The sequence below is a fragment of the Mustela nivalis genome, assembly GCF_964662115.1.
Source record: "Mustela nivalis genome assembly, chromosome: 9".
NCBI classification, from domain to species: Eukaryota; Metazoa; Chordata; class Mammalia; order Carnivora; family Mustelidae; genus Mustela; species Mustela nivalis.
Window position 1 is genome coordinate 86,154,390 of NC_139028.1, and position 20,644 is coordinate 86,175,033.

The 20,644-nt window shown below is 41.5% G+C and overlaps 1 protein-coding gene across 1 annotated transcript in view; it reads right to left on the reverse strand.

Annotated features, from left to right (window-relative positions):
- Nucleotides 1-20,644, reverse strand: part of LGR4 (leucine rich repeat containing G protein-coupled receptor 4) — a gene marked incomplete at its 5' end in the record, with an annotated part of 102,942 nt that overhangs the window by 24,400 nt on the left and 57,898 nt on the right. The window contains 2 exons of the mRNA XM_082684224.1: nucleotides 2,671-2,742; nucleotides 3,994-4,065. Coding sequence (XP_082540350.1) covers nucleotides 2,671-2,742; nucleotides 3,994-4,065 — 144 coding nt within the window. The remainder of the gene's footprint in view (nucleotides 1-2,670; nucleotides 2,743-3,993; nucleotides 4,066-20,644) is intronic.

Genomic DNA, 20,644 nt, shown 5'->3' on the forward strand with positions numbered 1-20,644 from the left:
GCTGAGCACAGAGCCTGGGGCTCGATCTCATGACCTGAGCCAAAATAAAAAGTCAGATGCCCAATCAACTGAGCCATCCAGGTACCCCTTTATTGGTACATATTTATTTTATTTTCACATTAACTAGGAGATTATCTAATCTAAATGAAAAGCTAACCTAATTTCCAGAGATGTGTTTTGGATGCAGTTAAAAAATGGTTTTATATCAGTAAGCAGAGACAAGCAGCTCAATCATTTTCAATCAAGTCTTCTGCTATTGGTGTTTCCTACAAAAGCATACATTTAAAAGTTATTTCAGGGGCGCCTGGGTGGCCCAGTCGTTAAGCATCTGCCTTAGGCTCAGGTCATGATCCCAAGGTCCTAGGATGGAGCCCTGCATCTGGCTCCCTGCTCGACTGGAAGCCTGCTTCTCTCTCTCCTACTCCCTCTGCCTGTGTTCCCTCTCTTGCTGTGTCTCTCTCTGTCAAATAAATGGATAAAATCTTAAAAAATTAAATAAATAAAAATAAAGTTATTTCAAAAGGCAATAAAAAGAAAAACATATGGGACAGGTTAATAGATTACTCAACTATATGATATGATTAAAACCTAATTTTGTTAACCCAGAACATATACATGTGCTATCTATTACAATTTTTTATTCAGAGTGACTCTCAAAACTTCCATACACATGAGAACTTCCTGGGGAAGTTTTTTAAAAAAATATAGCTTGCTAGATCTTACCTTTAAAGAGAAAATACCAACACTTCCAAGATACGGCTTAGGGGTCTGCATTGCAGGTGGTCAAAGGGCCACACTTTGACCAACCACACCTTCCTCCCACTGTATTTGCAATTAGGCCAAACAGTGTGCATTGGTATTTGTTATTCTAGGAGAATGACAAACTAACCAAGTTCTTTGTTTCAAAGAATACTTTTTTTAAAAAAGGTAAAATAAGATAAAGAATATTTTTCTATTACTATCAGACATTCCCATCACCTGGTTATGTAAACTGGGTAAACTAAGAATCAAAAGAAAGCACTGATAAAATATATCATTATTACTATTAGTAGATTCCACAAATGTTTCTTGAACACCTACGACATGTCAGATATTGTTACAAGTGCTTTTCACAGATTGACACATCTTCACATACGGCAAGCAATGAGCGTGCTGCCGTATGGAGAATTTTAAATAACTTGCACTACCTCACACAGCTAGTTTAAGTGGCAAAGCGGGGATCCCAAACCAGACAAGCCGGATAAATAAGCTAGCAGCTTTTCTTAATCTGGTCAAAAGGCAAATTGTAAAAACCACACGCATCAGTTCAGTGCTTCTCATTGGATCTTCCAGTCCCAAAGATGAGAAAAACTAAAGTTGTAGCCCTAACACCACCAGTTTATAACATTCATTCTAGTCATTAGCAAATATGTTTATTTAATATAAAAATTCATTGTTTCTTCAAAAGCTTCCATGGATTTTTCATGGTTCTGGTGATACCACTGCTGCCTACCTGATCCACCGCCGGAGCGGGAAGGGAGGTATATGAGTGTGTGCATCAAAACAGTGGAAGCATGGGGCACCTGGGTAGCTCAGTGGGTTAAGCCTCTGCCTTTGGCTCTGGTCAGGATCTCAGGGTCCTGGGATCGAGGCCCGCATTGGGCTCTCTGCTCAGAGTGGAGCCTGCTTCTCTCTCTCTCTCTCTCTCTGCCTGCCTTTCTGCCTACTTGTGATCTCTCTGTCAAATATATAAATAAAACTTAAAACAACAACAACAACAAAAACAACAGTGGAAGCAGTGACCACTGTCCTCCAGGTTCATATACATACATGCATACACACTCTCACACAAACACACACACACACCCAGGAAAGAATGTAAAAAAGAACAAAGTGAAGTGCTATACGAAAAAGCTTTTGGAGCACTTGGGTGGCTCAGTCGGTTGAGTGTCTGACTCTTGGCTTCAGCTCAGGTCGTGAGACTCAGTGCCATGTAGGGCTCTAGTCTCAGTAGAGAGTCTGCTTGGGCTTCTTTCTCTTTCTCTCCTTCTGTCACTACCCCTCCCCCTGCTCACTCTCACTCGCCCTCTCCCTCTCTCTTCCTAAAATAAATAAATCTTAAAAAAAAAAATTGAAATTAATAAAAACCAAGCTTTTGAGCATGGTAAAAACCCAGAACTGAAAACTTGAACACTCCACATAAAACCAAACTCTCCTCAAAAAGAAAAACTTGGGAAAAAGGCAATACAAGAGACTAAGCTACCACCCCCAATGTGACTTCAAGGTCCACAGATGAGAAATTATAATCAATTTGGTCTGATTATCATTACCACCTAAAACAGAAGCCTCTCTGTAACTGTGACCATCATGGCGTAAGACTCTAGAACTTCTGTACACATAACTGGTTCTAAAGAGGTGAAGATCACCTGCCATAGAAGCTTCTGGAATCATAACTAGCCGTGTATGCTTGTAACTTTTCTCCCAGCGTCTGAGATAAGAGAGGAAGTAAACTGAACCACCTCATTCTCTCTCACCAAAGGGTGTTTTGGTAATAGCTCCTACTCATCTCCAATTTTATCCCAGGTGAGAGGATAAATCTTCCCTTTTCCTGGGATTCCAGTTCTTCACACATTTAGCAGCCAGAGTGGTCTACTCGTGATTTAGGATACAGAAAACCAAAAAGCTACTTACAAAGACTGCAAAGCACTCAGTCCTCGAATGGCTTCACTGGGAACTGTTTTCAACTGATTGTTTTGCAGGGTTCTGGAAGGAAATTTTTGGTTAGTGAATAACAGGCAATTGTCACTATTCTTTCCTAGAAAAATTCAGAACGTTTTTACCCCAAAAATATTTCCAATGGCAGGAAAGGGGGAGAGATCAAGGTGGAGAGCACCCAAGGAAGGAAAACTGCAAAAAAGCCAGAAGCATTTGCTATGAATTCAGAAATGAAACCTGAGCTGCTATCCCTAAGCCATCTCTTAACACAGACCTACTGGTAATACACATTTCCAGGGGTGTTTCACTCTTAGGAGTTAAAGCACCCTAATTAATGTTTGTCACCGTAGAGACTGTTAATATTAATTAGGAAGCATAACAAGTTAACTGAGAGATACAACAAGCAAACCTATTGGAATCCCTAGTGCCTTTTCAAATTGGAACAAAGCAGAGCCCAGGAATATGGACCTTGGGTCAAGCCAATTTTTCCAAGAAGACAGCGATCCTGAGCTCTTAGGGAGCAGCAGACATGTCCTCAGTGAATGGTGGGCCAGAGCCGAAAAAGAGCTTTTGAACGGTGTAACAGAAAAGAGAGGCATAGACCAGTACCAAAAATGAAATATTTATTATTTTTGCCTAAAGCCATTTCTAATCATATTAGTAAAATGACTGCTTGACATGAGTCATAACCACAGAATGGCATGGTAAAAGCCACATATAATTCCCCGAACCAGGGGTAACTTGCGGAGAGTTACCCAGCAAGCTAGTGGCAGAAATGGGGCTGGTAGTGAGTTCACCTGTTCCCCAACCTGCCCAACCCCTAACCACTGCCAGGAATTTATTTCCTGGTCCCTCACAGACTCTGTAAATGATAGGCATCTTAATTCCTTTTAGCTTTAAAACGATTTTAACATTTTGAGTTTTTGTAAGCCTTTTTTTTTCCCCTTTAGGGTCAGCTAATTCAAAGTTCTTACAGCTATACAATAAGTAGAAACAAAACTCTACTAGTAAAGTTTAAATATGATTTTGATTCAATCCATTAGCCCCACAAAAAAGCCTAATACATTCAACTGTAATGCAGTGAAGGTCAGAACACCTATTATTTAGAGTTTTAACTTTTGTTATCTAGACCCAAGGTTGCCTAAATCAGCCCTCGCCTCCCACACTACCCATTGGCCACTCCTTAAATCTTTTAATCCTGAACTAAAAGAAACTGTGCTTACCCTAGCTCCAAGCATGTTGACTATGCAAAAAGAAAATACACAGCCAGCTGCGGAACTCTAAAATTGCATTACTTACAGAACTTTGAGTTCTTTCAACCCAGACAAGGCCTTTGGGTGGATAAAAGAAAGGTCGTTGCCAGCCAATCGTCTAGGGAAAAAAGTAGCAAGAAAAAAAAATAGTAATTCAGGCTCTTAAAAATTCAGAACTCACAATAAAGTAATCTGTGATTAAAGCTCTATGTTAAACATTTCTCAAGTCTATCTGACATTAAACATGGACTTAAACCTTTGCTAAAGCGATCCCAAGGTTCTTCCAATGAGATAAATGTCTGTAGAATTTTTTTTAAACTCCCAATACAATAATTCAAACAGGCACATTTTTATTCTGGTGAGGTCAAGCAAGCCAAAACACATTAAACCAAATTAAGTTTGCTATTCATGGTCACTCTCTGCAGCTTGCAGTGTTTTCCAAGTGCCTCATAAATACAGACCACTGGTCAGCAGGCAGGAGTGTTTATACAGATCAGAGCAAACCAGTCTGTTTAGGAGGAATGCCTTCTGGAGGCAAGTCAGCCTGTTATCTCTCCATTACCAAGGGCCGCATTTTCTGTGCAAAAGGGAAGCAAAAAGTGAAAGTCACTGTAATCGTAAATTTCCAAGCAAAGGCATGTATGTGCATATACACACACATATGTGTGTGTACACACACACACACACACACACACACACACAGGCACGCGTGCGCACATATGGTTTTGGTGGGGTTTTTTTAAGACGTTTTCCTTAAGAAATTTTAAAGTGACACATTTAACTGGGAGTAAGAGTGTGGAAAGGATAAGAACTCTTTTTGGGTCCTTTGTAAGAAGATATCTGAGCCCACAATTTCTACTGAGCCCCACTTTCCTTCCCCTTTTCCCAGGCACACAGAAATGGGAGAAAAAGTTAAACAGAGGACTTTAGGGAGAAGAAGCAGGGAGTAAGGCAGCAACTCATGTCAGTAACTTACAAACAGGAGAACTGAAGGAAGGTTTCCAAGCACTGATTTAGAAATGAGAGCTGTGTGTGTGCCCACATGTTAAACACAGGACTGTCCCAGTTTCCTGGTTTCACCAGGGGTACTCTCTCAAACAAGATTGTGTATCTGTAATTTTTTTTAATGCTCTCTCCCTCCTTGTTTCTTAGGATCACATAGTCATCAAGTCATATTAATTCCTCCTTTAAAGATTCTATTTTCATCCCTTTCTCTTCTCTCTGCAAGCACCCTACACCCCTGAGCTGTATTCATCAATTCATTCATTCACTAAAGAGTTTCATTCATTAACAAGTATGAGTGTCTACTAAGTGCCAGGCCTAGGACGTCCTCTTCTCAGACCTCCGCCCCACCCCCACTTTCTTAACTGACTGAGCCACCCAGGCACCCTGCCTCTGGCACCCCTACTTTCTAATATGTTCCTCTTATATACCCTGATTTTAGGAACACAAAGAAAGCTCCTTCATTTGAAGTCACTGAGGTCTCAAACTCTACCTTTTAGATGCATTATTTTCTCTGGAACTCTTTGTCCTAGTTAAAATGCAAATAGCCCTGGAAAGGACAAAGTTTGATCCTCGCCTCGTATTAACATAGAAATGTGCCCTGAAGGTGTGTACTGGGCAGGAGTGAGGGGTTGCAGGTGAAGAACCAGAGGACTCAGAAACCAAGAGTGCGTACATAAAATTATTTCTTCCATTGCAAGGATCATAGTGCTGTTTTCTCAGGCAACACCATAGGTGTAACACAGGGTTCATGCCCCTCAATGAAATGTCTTCTAAAAAGCCTTCTTGCCACACGCTTTGATCTCATAAGGCACCCAGCACTTTTAAGACTTCCCAAAATCCAGCCTCAAAATAGCTTACTTTGTACCACCAGTCTCTTGGCCTTTTACCTCCTAGGACGCACCTGATGTAAAATGAGGGAATGGAAAAGACAGTTCTAATACCTCCTATTTCTCCTAGCAATCCTCTAGGTTCTAGAATAGTCCGCATCACCCCTTGTCTTTAAATGTTTCACCTCACAACCTCACCTTTACTCCCTGAAAACCCAACTCCAGCTTTATATCCCATGAAGACTTCAGTTCTCATGAACACATCTCGTGTGTAAATTCCGAGAACTCGTAATTAAACACAGGCTCTATTCTATAGGTTGTTTCTGGCACATTAGTCTTGTGGGTCAAGTACAAAGAGTGTCCAGAACAGGGCGTGCATCTCAGACTTCTGTGACTACCCACCAACATGTCAACTCATTAGTCAGGAACTATTTTCTCAGAATTTCCCCCTCGAAAATGCTTGCCATTCCAATGCCATAGCCTCCCAGAGTCTACCTTAGAGCAGGCTCAGTGTGAGCTTTGTCAGGGGACTTTCTATGTCTCAGATCCACTAATTAATAATGCTCAGACTTTCTATGTCTCAGATCCACTAATTAATAATATTCCATCAATAATGGTGAAGGCTGAAACAGAATGTTTAAAAGATCACATTTTTAAAAAGCAAATTAAAAAAAAAAAAAAAGTCAAATTGTACCATAAGGGGCAATAAATAGCCTTCTTCCCTCCCAGGGCTGCAAGCAATGAGATGACTATGACTGCTCCTCCACGTTATCTGAAAGATGTGCCTTAAAGTCTGGGGGGCCTGGCTGGTTCAGTCAGTACAGCATGTGATTCTCCATCTCGGGGTTATAAATTCAAGGCCCATGATGGGTATAGAGATTACTCAAAAATAAAATCTTTTAAAAAGGGGAGAGAGGGTACTTGGCTGGCTCAGTTGGAAGGGCAAGCAACTCTTGATCTCAGGGCTGTAAGTTTGAGCCCCACATTGGATGCAGAGATTACTTAAAAATAAAATCTTTTAAAAAAGAAGGATTAAAAAAAAAAAGCTCAGGTCTACTAAAAGACAAAACTATTACAGAGTGAAGTTGTTGTAGGAGTCTTTCTTTCTTCTTTCTTTCTTTTTAAATTTGTCAGAGAGAGAGAGAACACAAGCAGGAGGGAGTGGCAGGCAGAAGGAGAAGCAAGAAGCCCAATGTAGTAGTGACCTAAGTTGAAGGAAGACATTTAGACCAACTGAGCCACCCAGGCGTCCCCTGTCATAGGATTCTTAATTTTTTGCCTCTACTATTAGTTTTAATGTCCCCATATCTATCGGTTTTCCTTGAGGAGTTCAATCTATTATACTAGGGATCATGAAAGAGTATTTTACAAAATAACAAAGGAAGTGGCAAAATGCAGAGCACCTGATTACCTGTACTTGTCAACAGAAGAGAGTGTTGAACCACATTAGCCAGGATACAGATTTCCAAAAATCTCTGCCCCCTTTGAAGCCAAGGGAAAACTGAAGCAACCTAACTTCAGAAAGTATCCTCTTATCATTAATAGAAATGACCAACTAAGCTCTCTGTATGTGGCTTCTTCTGAAATTACAAGCCCACTATCTGGAGAAACAAACACTTGGGGATGTAGCACATGGCGATGATGGAGAGCAAGAGGGCACACTACCGTGCACTGCCGTGATTATTTTGTTGCTCACTAGAATACCATACCCTGTGGAGCCTTTAGGAATGTTATCAACCCAGGCTCGCCATGCTGCTGTGTTCATGAATAAAAAATACAACAGCTTAGAAAAGGCTCTACAGATCCAGCAATCACATGCCCCAAAGTCTCATCCCATTTTGCAGCTTTCATGAACCAGTATCTCTTATAGGAGACGCTGTGGATGCTTCACATCCAAAACCTCACATCCGGAAGACAGCAAAGTGAATAAGGAACAGGGTTAGGGACAGAGTCCCAAAAACTCGGAAAGAAAAGAAACCTATATAACAAGCCCACAATAGTAGCAGGCACCAAGATGCATGGTTTATAGACATTCTTCCATCTTAATCATCTCATTGCTACAGCCCCACTTCTCTGAGCTTCTGAGGGGCTGGGCGCTGCGGCATAAGTCACGCTGACGGGAAGTGGAGTAGCCAGCATTCTTGCCTGTCTAGCTTCAGTGCTTATTCATGTCAGTAGCTCCAGTGTGTCACCAAGAGGTTGGGAAATAATTCCCAGAGAGGTGGAACAGAGTGGACTTGGGCTAGAGCCTCGTTCTGAGTATCAACAGCTCTCTACCAGTGCACTCCAGCTCCCAACCAGGGACTCTGGCATTAGGAGCTCAGAACTGCAACTGTGGAGGAAATCCCAACAGACCAACAGTGCCATCCTTCCCATAGCCAAAGACGACCAGTGGGAAAGGGGGTAAGAACAGGATGCCTGAGTGCGCCCAGGGTGAGAACAGGCCCTAAACTCACTGGGACTTTATTTAGGACATAGAGTATTCTTGGTTGTGCTTCTTTAAATGCACCTCTCATGGAAAAAGAGGTGGCTGGTCCTGAGGAAGAATCCACAGTCTCCCTCTACTAGCAAAGACCAGCCACCTTCCACTCCATACCTGGGTTAGTCTGTGCCTGACCCAGCAGTTTTCTCAATGTCTCACTTCATGAGGACATACTGGCTGGCCCCAGAAAACCTTTTTAATTTGCTAAATGAGGATATATGGATATCTACTATTACTACTCCTCCAGTGGCTGTGAAGACCTAAGGGGCAAATAATCATTAGTGTAAGAACAGAAAGGTGACCACGTTCGATTTTCTGCATGCTAGGGGTATAGGTCCCAGGCATCACTTCTTTTCCCTTTGTACCCTGTAGCTCCTGTCTCCAAAGACCAAGAGCCTCCTTGCTCGGTTTCAACCCATTCACTCTTTGACTCTTTCTGCTATCACCTGACTCTAAGCCCTCAATTCCCCTCCACCATCCACTGGCTTACTGCCATGAACCTGCCCAAGACTCCTGCCTCAACCACTTAATTATAATACTGTGAGAGCTAAATCTTCAAAAAGCACAACTCTGAGAATTTTCCCAAAGGCTTTTTTTTCCCCTGCTGACTTAGCTGGAACTTCATTATGGGTCCTCCCTTCCTTTCTTACCTGATTCTGCAAAGTTGCCTGTGTCCTACCATTTAGCACACGGGCTTTTCCACCTCTGACTCTTTGGTCACAGTTCCTTCGCCTGAAATACCCTGACTCCAGTCTCTGACAAGTGAAACATTACTCATCATTACTGTCCAAGTTGGATACTACTATGAATATGAAACCATCACGGTATCAGCTTCCTTTGATTCCACTGGTACTTAGACAAAGCTCTCACCAGGCACCTCTTCTTTTGCTTCTCGTTACCAGAAACTTGTCACACCTCCTTAAGTTGTATTATATGTCCCTTATGGGCAGGGACCTAATCATATTCATTTTGTACTCTCTTGCATGGGACCTTATGTGTAGCAGACACTCTGTATTTGCTGTAATGCCTCTGCTAAGCCAAGGTAGGAGTCTGGATTTCACTGCTTCTTAAAGAGTGGGGAAAGCTTACTGTTTACCTTCTCTCTTCTGCATGTTTTCTGCTCTTGCTTCATTTCTGCTCCCCTACTGCCCTTCACTCTCCTGACAAGAAAGAACTACTGGGCTAGCTCTTAATGTGCTATGGCAACAATTTTCTTTCTTAACATCTGCTGGGAGTACGCTTTCTTAGGGAAGGGTGGGGGTTGGACCTTAAACACGGGAACACCAATCCACTGGTCAACAGTATTATCTCAACACACTCTGAGTTGCGCACATGATCACACAAAATTAAAACAAGTCTAGCAGGACTTCAAATGGGGACACAGTCTACCTCAAGGCAACTCCTATTTATTCTGCTTGTTACAACAGTCTCAGAAGCAGAGAAAGTCTGGGAGGGGAGAGACAGACAGAGGGTGGAGAGGGAAAGAGCAAGCCATTAGACTTCCGCTCTCCCACTGGATCTGGAACCCTTCCAGGAAACAGGATACAAGTGGCTCAGTGTGTAATGTCATTATGAATCTGTTTTGTGCACATTTATTATTCATAAGGTCCAAGGTTTCACATTAGCAGCTCTTTCCAGGGGAAGCTAGAATTTTCAATTATATCCTCTCTTTCTAATGCATATGCTACATCATATTTTCAATCTGCTGTCCGTTCCAGAAGGGGGAAGCAGGAACAGCGCTGGTTAAATGGGCACTGGCCAGTGGTGGGTATGAACAAGTAGGCCACATTTCAGTGTGTAATCTGCACCAGAGGCTTCATGCTTTCATGAAATGTGCTGAATTAGACTGGGATTTACTCACTTGGGAAGCAATTTAAAGAAAGGAGAGAGGCAAGTGTGGAACAGATAATAAAACAGTTGGTGTTATTTCTCTAAGAAAGGCCTGGATTTAGGTTTCTTCTGGCCTATTACAGAAATTTCACTGTAGCCATTTGGCTGGAATTCCGGCCAAGAACCAGTGGACTAAGGTCTGCAATCTACACACAGACTAGACATAGGCACCCAGCCGGGAGGAGGGCAGACGAGGCCTCAGGAGCTTGCAGCAGCTGTCGTGAGGAGCCTGGCGTGGAGAAAGTGGGAGCTGAAGCAACTGCCGCAGTCGGGCCCAGGCTGGAAGCACGCGTGCACACAATAGAGAGCTGTGCTCGAGGCCATTTCTCTACCACACCACGGAGAGGTTGGGGAATAGAGGACAAAGGCCCCCACCCATTTGTGCGCCTACCTTCCCTTTTCAGAAGCGGTTACCAGTTGGGCTAGCACTACGCTATTGTCAAGTTCTGGCAGAAAAGTACTTGGTGCACCCCCCTTCCCTTTTGAGCTATATTCATCGACCCCTTCCCCAGGGTCTCCTCTCCTCCCTCACCACTTCCTTCTGTACCTATGTTTCTCCATCCCACAGATGAAGCCGCACATAGGAACAGCCAGATGACCCCCAACTACATCCAGGCTGCCTCTCCTGCAATGCCATGAAATTCTGTCCAGCGGGTGGGTCAGCACAGTGTCACGCTGCCTGCAAAGTACAACAGACACAAGCACGGGCCCAGGACACCACCTCCAGAGAAGGCATTTCTCATTCAAGACTGAACCGAGCAAGAATGGCCACAGGAAAGTGTCTAACAGGAGGTGTGAGGGGCCTCCTCTTAATAAATGTAATTTGAAATCCACAGGTTCTAAAATGTTGCAACACATGACTCTAATAAAAGTCCTCGAGCATGTATTTATTTACATGTTAAGGCCCTACTGTGTGGTTGGAACTCTACTGCCTCCTGTGAAAAATAAAGACCTCAAGAGGTGCACTGGTTTCCACTGATGGATATTTAGGATCAATATATATTGACAAAAAGTTGGGACGCCCGGGTGGCTCAGTTGGTTGAGTGTCCAAGTCTTGGTCTGGGCTCAGGTCATGATCTCAGGGTCATGAGCTTGTGCCCATGTTGGGCTCTGGGCTCAGTGGGGACCCTGTTTGGGAGTCTCTCCCTTTCCCTTCCCCTCTGCTCCTCCTATGTGCGTGCACTCTCTCTCTCTAAAATAAATACCTAAATCTTTAGAAATATATGTACATGTATTGACAAAAAGTAACATCACTGAAGCACCTCTTCATTTTTATTATCCTACTCTACTGGGCCTCATTATCACCATCTTCCTGTTGTTTTTTTAAATAGAACAAAGTGCCTATATTTCCTTCATGCCTTGTCCAAGGTCCTATACCACAGCTAAATGACATAAATCCTAGAAATAAATCAAGGTAAAAAAGTAAAATAATGTAAATTGCAGAAACAAAGCAATGTTGCTTTGTGTATTTTCTATGAATGGCTTTAAGGGAAACAAAGGATGTAGTTATTCTCTGAGTAAATACAAGGGCTAACAACTAAATAGCTTCCCTTGGACATTCTTCCTATCAAGGTTAAATAAACTTCATCTGACAGTGTTTTACTCACCCTATTTCTTCACATACCAGGAAGTTTTATATCTTCATTATAACTTTTATGGAAGTGCACATTAAAATGGAATGTTTAAAGAACATGCATGTATTAAGAACCCTTATTAGAGAAATTCCCAAGGTTTTTAAAGTAGATTTCCCTCAGAGAAGAGGAAAATTATTTCATATATTTACTTGAATATACCTACATGTATCATAGGTAAAGCAATAAAACCCTGGCAATGGTTACATTTCCTGAGAGAATTATCTTGACAACTTCTGGCAATAAACACACACAATATCCACTCATATGAGGAACTATGTTATAGCTTTTAAAAAGTTTTACAACTCACATCTACCAGCAAATATTGACTTTCGACTACAGGCCAAGCACCATAGGTTTGGCAAGGTAAGTACTGAGTTTTCCCAAGACACTTCTCATTCCATTTCTTTTAAATAAGGATAATTCATTAAACATAAAACTTTAATGGAATTTAGTTTTAATGTAGTCTGATAGAGTTTCTGACTGCAATCAATTCAAAATAAGAAGAAATCCTTTGTCTTAACATTCCTCCCTCAATTTCAAGCTCAAAATTGTGGTTGTCTTCACCAGGTCATATGGAAGGGTATGACAACAGGACCCAGCCTTAGGGAAAAGTCAGAGGAGCTGGAGAGACAAGTGCACATTGACATACCTTGAGCGCAAAATAACAGGGCACTCAAGCCAGCACTTCGTGGAGAGGAGCACAGAAAGTGCAAGAGGAACTTGGAAAAGAAAGACCAGGGAAGGCTTCTGTTGGCAGAAAGGGCTCAAAGTGGACCCATATGAGAACGGTAAGATATGAAGAGAAGAGAGAGGAACCACGCATATCAAATACTGATTCATGCCTTCCTGGCAGAGCCCTGGGTTGTTCAAGTATCATTTCTTTCACATGACACAGTTCCATGAGTAAATCACGATTGGTTTTAACCAATTATACTGACCCCATTCTGGTGACTTGGTTTAGGGCTAGACCTGTGAGCCCAGCTCTGGTTACAGGAAGTCTGCGGAGGTTTCTTGGAAAGGTAGCTTTCTTCCTAAATGGGGATTCAATAGAAGGGTAACTCTCTTCTCTTTCTGGGTGCTAGCATATCTAAATATACTATGTGAAGTGACTGAAACCATGGTGCTACCCTTAACGGAGCAGTGGAGTAGGAAGAGAGAAAGTGAGTTCTTGAAGATGTGACCTAACTCCATTAACCAACCCTACAAGAGTTCTACCACATGTAGGTCTTCACATCAGACAAGATAATACATTCCTTTATTGTTGAAGCTACTTTGAATTGAATTTGTTTCTTACACCCAAAGTACTTTAATTAATTGTCCAATCAATAACCTTTCTTCCCTTCTTACCTGTTAAAAAAACTATGATTTTGGTGTAGACAACAATAAGCTCAGTTCAAAAGCCATACTTCCCAGCATCCCACTGTTAAGTGTACCCATGTGACCAAGTTCTAGTCAGTGAGATGTGTGAGCAGAAGTATTATATGGGAGGCTTAAGATGGTTTCTGGAAGCTGACCACTGGGAAATACCCACCTCCTTCTTTCTGCCTTCATCTTTCCTGTTGTTAAGAACTGGGTCAGGATGGCTACAGCTTATGTAGACAATTATTTTATGATCTTGACATGGTAGCTATAGAATGAGAAGTGCAGAGTATCAGATCCTACAGCCCCGCTGACTTTGTGACATACCACAGTAGTTCCCTAGATATGCGTGTATTTGTGTGTGTGTGTGTGTGCATGTGCACCTTACACGTTTAAGCCACTGTTGTTTGAGATGATGGGTGCTTACTTTTTCCTTTTATATTTCTACCTTATCTTTCTAGGCTTCCATATTTTAAAAATCAAGTATCCATTAATTTTATGATCATTTTCTTAATAAATTAAGTGTATCTGTCATACAGACTTTTTAGCACCTCCAACATGACCTTCTTTGATATAAACACATAGTCCTAACTAAGAGGTAGTGAAAATTAAATTATGTTAGTAGGAAGTCAAATACATGTTCACTTACTTGAAATCACTACTATTTTTAGTCAAATGACAAATAATTAGCTTTGATTAAAATACATAAATAGACCAGCAAACTGTGGTTTCAGTTGCTTTTCTACACTTTCTGAATCCCACAAACCTTTTAACAATGAACTGCTTGATTTGCCTACTTGATTTCCCCTCATTCCCTCTGAAGTCCTGACTTCTCAAACCCAAGATTTGAGTACACCCCATGTTTCATCACCTCTACTTCTAAACTGTAAAAACTGCAAAGCACTACAAGACAAAGTTACAGAACCCGTTGCTTCCACTATAAATTAATAATACTTGGGCTTTAACTGAGACCCTTCTATATTCTTCATTGGTCCTTTGTTCATTTCTGATTGGCCCAATTAAACAAACATCTCCTACAACATGTGTAGTTACAAGACTCTAATGGGCTGAAACAACTGTGGTTTCTTCCTTCCCCCTTCTACTTCCTTGCAGGGAGACTGTCCACCTCAAGTAGTCCCAGTGGGTGGGGATGAATTCATAAGCCAGAATAGACAACAATAAGCTCAGTTATTGCCATCCCAAACAAAGTAACTAGCTCAAGAATAAGCACATGAAGTAGGTCTAGCTAACTTAAGTCCTCCTAGGAGTTTTCTGCTGAAAACAGTGAGGAAGACTTGAGATACTACTCATTGGATCTCAAGATGCAAAGACATGCTTGGGACTACCAAAGGCTTACTTTTCCACCATATGGAGACAGGCTATTTGCAACAGCAAAGAATGAAGCCAAAACACAAAATTAGAAATAATCAAAGTTAAGAAATGAAGAGCATGAGAAAACTCTCATAACTTTTAAACCTTGAGATCGAGTACCATCTGATGCCAACTCCACCTCTGGACTTTCTAGTTCCACATGAAACAATAAATCCTCTATTATGCCTCAGCTGGGTTTCTGTCTCTTAACCCTTGGGGACTCGTGTCAAATACAGTACATATTCCAAGCTTTAGCTACTCTCCCCAAACCAGAAACCACCTATAGCAGTCCCCAAACGCACTTGACGCACTTCTTGACCCCAACGTCAATCTCACAGCCTCCCTGAAATGATTCTTTAAAAAACTTAAATTCAAGGCCTTTTCTCAGTATCTGGCCACAGGCACCTTTCTCTAGCCTGTCAATGTTGATCCTTCGTTTCTTGTGAAAAATCTCTCCTCCCACAGCTCCTGGGGCACAGTTTTGCCCTAGTTCTCCTGCTTCTCTGGCACTTGGTTTTCTTCCCACACCCGGATTCAAGTGTTTCCCAAGGAGTTGTCTTTGGCTTCCTTCCCTTTTCTTTTGCCCTCTCTCTCTTGGCAAGCTCTTTCCATCTCATGTTTCCAGTAATCACCTTAAAATAAAAGACTCCCAAATATATACCCATAGTACTCTAATTCTATAATCTATACTTCTGGGCTCCATGCCTCTACTTCCAGGGACCCCATTCATATCTCATCTAAACTCTATATGTATATTCAAAACTAATAGCTTTTCTTCCAAACAATTTCTCTTTCTGTATTGTCTGTATGATTGCATCTTTATCAAAGCATACCAGACTCCTGATAATCCTAAATGAAAGTGTTACAGATGTCATCCCCATCACCCTAGCTGAGGTGTCCTTTATTTATTTATTTTTAAGATTTTATTCATTCACTTGACAGAGAAAGACACAGAGAGAGAGGGAACACAAGCAGGAGGAGGGAGAGAGGGAGGAACAGGCCTCATGCTGAGCAGGAAGCCGGATGCGGGGCTCAATCCCAGGACCCTGGGGTCATGACCTGAGCTGAAGGCAGATGCTTAAGAACTGAGCCACCCAGGAGCCCCTGAGACATCCTCTTGACTCCTCTTCCATGTACCTTTTACAGAGGTTCCGGGCACTCTCTTACTCTCTCTCTTACTGCCTCTCAACTGCCCTAGTTCAGATTCTCATAATTCTCACCTGGACAATTGCCATCAGCGTCTTCATTTGTCCTCCTGCACTGTCTCAATCACAAACATCCTACTGTCTACTATGAGATTACCTTTACTGAAGGTCATATCTGGTCAAGTCATTTCTTAGCTCAAAACACTTCAATAGTCACTCAAAGACTAAAACTCCTCATTTGTCTGCCAGGAAACAAGCACAAGACTGGGGCTTCAGTCTGACCCCAAACCTCCTTTCTAGGTTTCTTTTCCATAACTTCCTTTCAGTAAATCAGCACTAGAACCGAACCAAACACCACATCATTCTGAACACCTGTACCAGTTTTTATATCTTTTCTCACACTCCTTCTTCCCCATCTCCTTATGAATTAACTCCTACCAACCCTCAAGACTCTCCAGAAATACTAACTCTTGGATGAGGTCTTCCCTAATATTTCTTAGTAAGTAGAACTTTCTTTCTCCTTTGAACTCTCCAAACTCTAATATACCACCCATTTGTCTTGAAGGCAAGGATCTCATTTAATTCAACACTGAACATAGTGCTCTACCTAACAAAAGTCTGTTGAGTTAGCAAATTGTTTTACAAGTCTTTCCCCATCCTCTCCACATCTACAGGGGCATACCCTGGGATGAAATCCAGGTCCATTAAAGACATGCTATGTAGCCTCAGGCAAGTTACTTAACCTCTCTGAGGAAAACCTCAGCTCCTCACCAGGAAAATGGGACTGAATATGTAGTTCAACATTTTATGAATTAAAACAGAACAATGTCTATTTGGAGGGTGGGGGGCTACCCAATACATAGCAGGTTCAATTAGTACAAGCTCTCTTCCCATTTCTCTTTTTCCACCTTTACTCCTTGATCTGACAGCTTTCCAAATGACACATAGGAATTAACATGAACAACCATGTCTGTCAGTGAGCTCACTGTATAGTTTCCAACAGTAAAGGGAGTGATCTTTGCTACCAAATCATCCCAACAGAGCACTAGAAACTGGAGCAGGAGAATGCACCTAAGAACCGAGTATTTTTATTTTTTAAAAAATTTTATTTATTTATTTGACAGAGAGAGAGCACAAGTAGGCAGAGAGGCAGGCAGAGAGAGTGGGGGAAGCAGACTTCCTGCTGAGCAGAGAGCCTGATGTGGGGCTTCATCCCAGGACCCTGGATTATGACCTAAGCCAAAGGCAGAGGCTTAATCCACTGAGCCACCCAGGCACCCCAGAACAGAGAATTTTTAACTTTCAAACATCACCAGAGCAACTGAGAAACTCTTTTACATTCTGGAAAAAACAGTTTTTGAAACTTAAAATAAATTATCAAGACACAGCAACCACATACAACTTGTGGTTCTAGACTGTATGCTGGACCAGAATTTTATTTTTCTGTTGCTATAGAGAATTACCAATGGAACAGCTGTCAAATTTGAATGAGAATTATAATCAAATGATAATATACATCAACACTATTTTTTTGAGTTTGGCAACTGTGAATATCTTTGTATTTAGAATTGCTGCAATATTTAGTGGTAAAGGGGAATTATGACTGCAACTTACTCTCAAATGATTCAGGGGGGAAATGTATATATATTTTAGATCTCCTATTGTGTGCATGCATGTGGAAAGAGAATATTAACACTTGGGTAATCTGACTAATTGGTATGTGTGAAAATTCTTTATGCTTACATTTCGTAAGCCTGAAATGTTATGTACATGTGTGCGCCTGTGTGTGTATGTGTGAATACCTGTTCTAGATTTAAGTATTGGCCAAATTAAACTATTTGGTTTTGACCCACTATTTGTATCTGATTTAAAATCTCCCTGTTCAAATTATTCACTAGTCCTCTTTTGCACTGTAATGCCTTAATTTAGAATTAATGTCCTACAGATGAGGAAAAAAGATGATGAGTAAGCTTGAATAGTACTCAGATCTAAATTTTACTTGAGCATTGTGAGTCTTCCAAAGTCAAAGTACATTTTGAAACAAATGGAATTACCCTCATCTGCTAGAATGTATTAAACAATAAACTGTATAAGTGCCAAAGCTGGCAATGGTTTCTACCTGCTATTGCAACATTTAAACTTGAAGTAACAGGGATGCCTGGGTGGCTCAGTTGGTTGGACGACTGCCTTCGGCTCAGGTCATGATCCCAGAGTCCCGGGATCGAGTACCGCATCAGGCTCCCGGCTCCATGGGGAGTCTGCTTCTTCCTCTGACCTTCTCCTCGCTCATGCTCTCTCTCCCTGTCTCTCTCTCAAATAAATAAATAAAATCTTAAAAAAAAAAAAAAAACAACTCGAAGTAACATCCATGGACTTTTTTTGGTGGCAATTATGGAAAAGCAATTGGATACTCCCTCTATTGTTTCCAATTAAATCATTTTCACAACTCCACATTTCAGCCATTCCCCAAATGCCTATCAATACCCTGCAGGTCAAGGAAATCCAAAAGTGGTTGTACCAGCATCACATCAGACTAGATTCTGTGGATAATAAGTCAGTATTTCCTAAGAATTCTGGCTTTCCTTTGACATTGCTAACAGAAACCTATATTGACCCTTTCCAGCTTCCATCGCCAAGCAAAAGAACCTCTCTCTGAAATACTTCAAGAAAAAGAAACACTGCAATGTTTATGAGGATTGGTGAAATTTACCTCACTCTTGTGGACATAGCACTTTGGCCACAAAGCACTTTGACATAAATTATTCTGTTTTCCCTTTACAATACTACTGTGAGGAGTTACATGTTCAAGAGTAGGAAGCCAAGGTGCAAAAATCAAGACACTGTCCCAAATTTTCAGATGTTGTATGCATTGAATTGAACGTTTTTGTAAGAGAGATGTAGGGAAGAAATCAATGAAGGGCATCCAGTCATTCAGGGCAAAAATCTAGTCAACTCCCTACTGCTCACCCTCATATCCAATTCAGCTCCTTCAGGATTAAGTCTAAACTGTTTAGCTTAAAAAGTCCCTTTATGATCTATCTGGCCTCATATTCTGATACTTCTCCATCTTTGAATATTTCAAATTTCTCTATATTTCATTAGGAATACCTGTTAGTAAGTGTGTTTTAACATTTCTGAAATGTCTACCTCTATGTCTTTGCACATGTTAAAAGGTTCTTCTGGAGCACCCAACCTTACATGCATCTGGTAATTCCCAGAAGTCCTTTAAGACTCAGTTGAAGCTATTTTATTTTTAAGATTCTATTTATTTATTTGACAGAAAGAGATCACAAGCAGGCAGAGACGCAGGCAGAGGGAGGGTGGGGGAAACAGACTCCCCACCCGAGCAGAGACCCCGATGTGGGGCCGGATCCCAGGACCCCAAGATCATAACCTGAGCCGAAGGCAGAGGCCCAACCCACTGAGCCACCTAGGCATCCCTGTTGAAGCTATTCTAGGAAGCCTTTCCCAAATCCTAGAATCTCAAGTAATATATCACTTTAGGCTTTCATTGACCTTACACACATGTCTCTCACAGTCTTCATCACACTGTACCAAGAGATAGTTCCATACCTTCCTCTAGACCCATGTTGTAAAACTGAGCTTTCTGCAGTGTTAGGAATGTTCTATTGTCTGTGCTGTCAAATACAATAGCCCCTAGCAACAGATGCTTACCAAGTACTTGAAAGATGGCTAGTTTTGCTGAGGAACTGGATTTTTTATTTAATTTTCATTATTTTAAATGTAAAACTAAAAAGCTACCTATGGCTAATGGCTCTAGTATTAGCACAGCAACAGACAGACTGTCACTTCCAAGGACGAAGACCATACTTACCTGTCTCTGTACCCCTGGAAACTACTACAGAACCTGGTACAGAGCAGGATCCAGTGTTTGTTGAAAAAAATGAGTAAATGTTTAAGTATCTATAAATACTTCTTATGTATTACTGGGAAGTGATTCCACCCAATACTCCAAGCACTCTGGATCATCATATAAAATTTGGCCAACCCGGTCACATCTTGTAAAGTGCACCTCATTAACTATAATGGAAAAAAAAAAACCCAAAACCTCAGCAAATCATTTATTTCAACTCAGGGCACCTCAATTTCACAATCACTCTTAAATGACTTCCAGATGAGTTCTGGATAAATGGTTACAAGGTTTATGAACTATTACAATAGTCATGGCAGCATCATTTTGGAATGTCAAAATCAACTACAATGTTCTATTAAAAAAGGAGGGGGGACTTTTTACCATGCTTTTATTAACATGGAAAAAAATTCCTTTAAATGCCTGAAGTATTCCCAAAGTATTAAAGACTACTCTAAAGTATTCTTTAAATATACCCATCAGCTCTCCTAACTGAATTCATTTTTATTTTTTTTTTTAAGATTTTATTTATTTATTTGGCAGAGGGAGATCACAAGCAGGCAGAGAGGCAGGCAGAGAGAGAGAGGAGGAAGCAGGCTCTCTGCTCAGCAGAGAGCCCAGTGCCGGGCTCGATCCCAGAACCCTGAGATCATGACCTGAGCCGAAGGCAGCGGCTTAACCCACTGAGCCACCCAGGTGCCCCTGAATTCATTTCTAAATCCCATCCAATATTTGGAGAAGATGTGCTGGCTTGATTTGATGGGCTCCATCATTGCCAGAGCAGAATATGAAGACAATGTGACCTACCCACAAAGCACTAACAGTCAAGGGTAATTTGGTGCCAATGAAAAGTCTCAACTGACAGAATTCACGAGCTTGACATTGGCGATTTTAAGAAACCCAAGATGTGAACTTCACAAAGCAGAGACTAAGCATGTTTGACTCCATATCCAAGCCCTCACCACACAACCCCTCAGAGTGGACTTGGCAGTCCAAGGCAACATGGAAGGTGGTCTGCACCCAGTCACCCCACCCAGAGCAAGCAGAGCCTCTCTCCTATCTGCTGCATCACACAGCAGCTATACAATGGGTGGACAACCACCTTGTAAATGT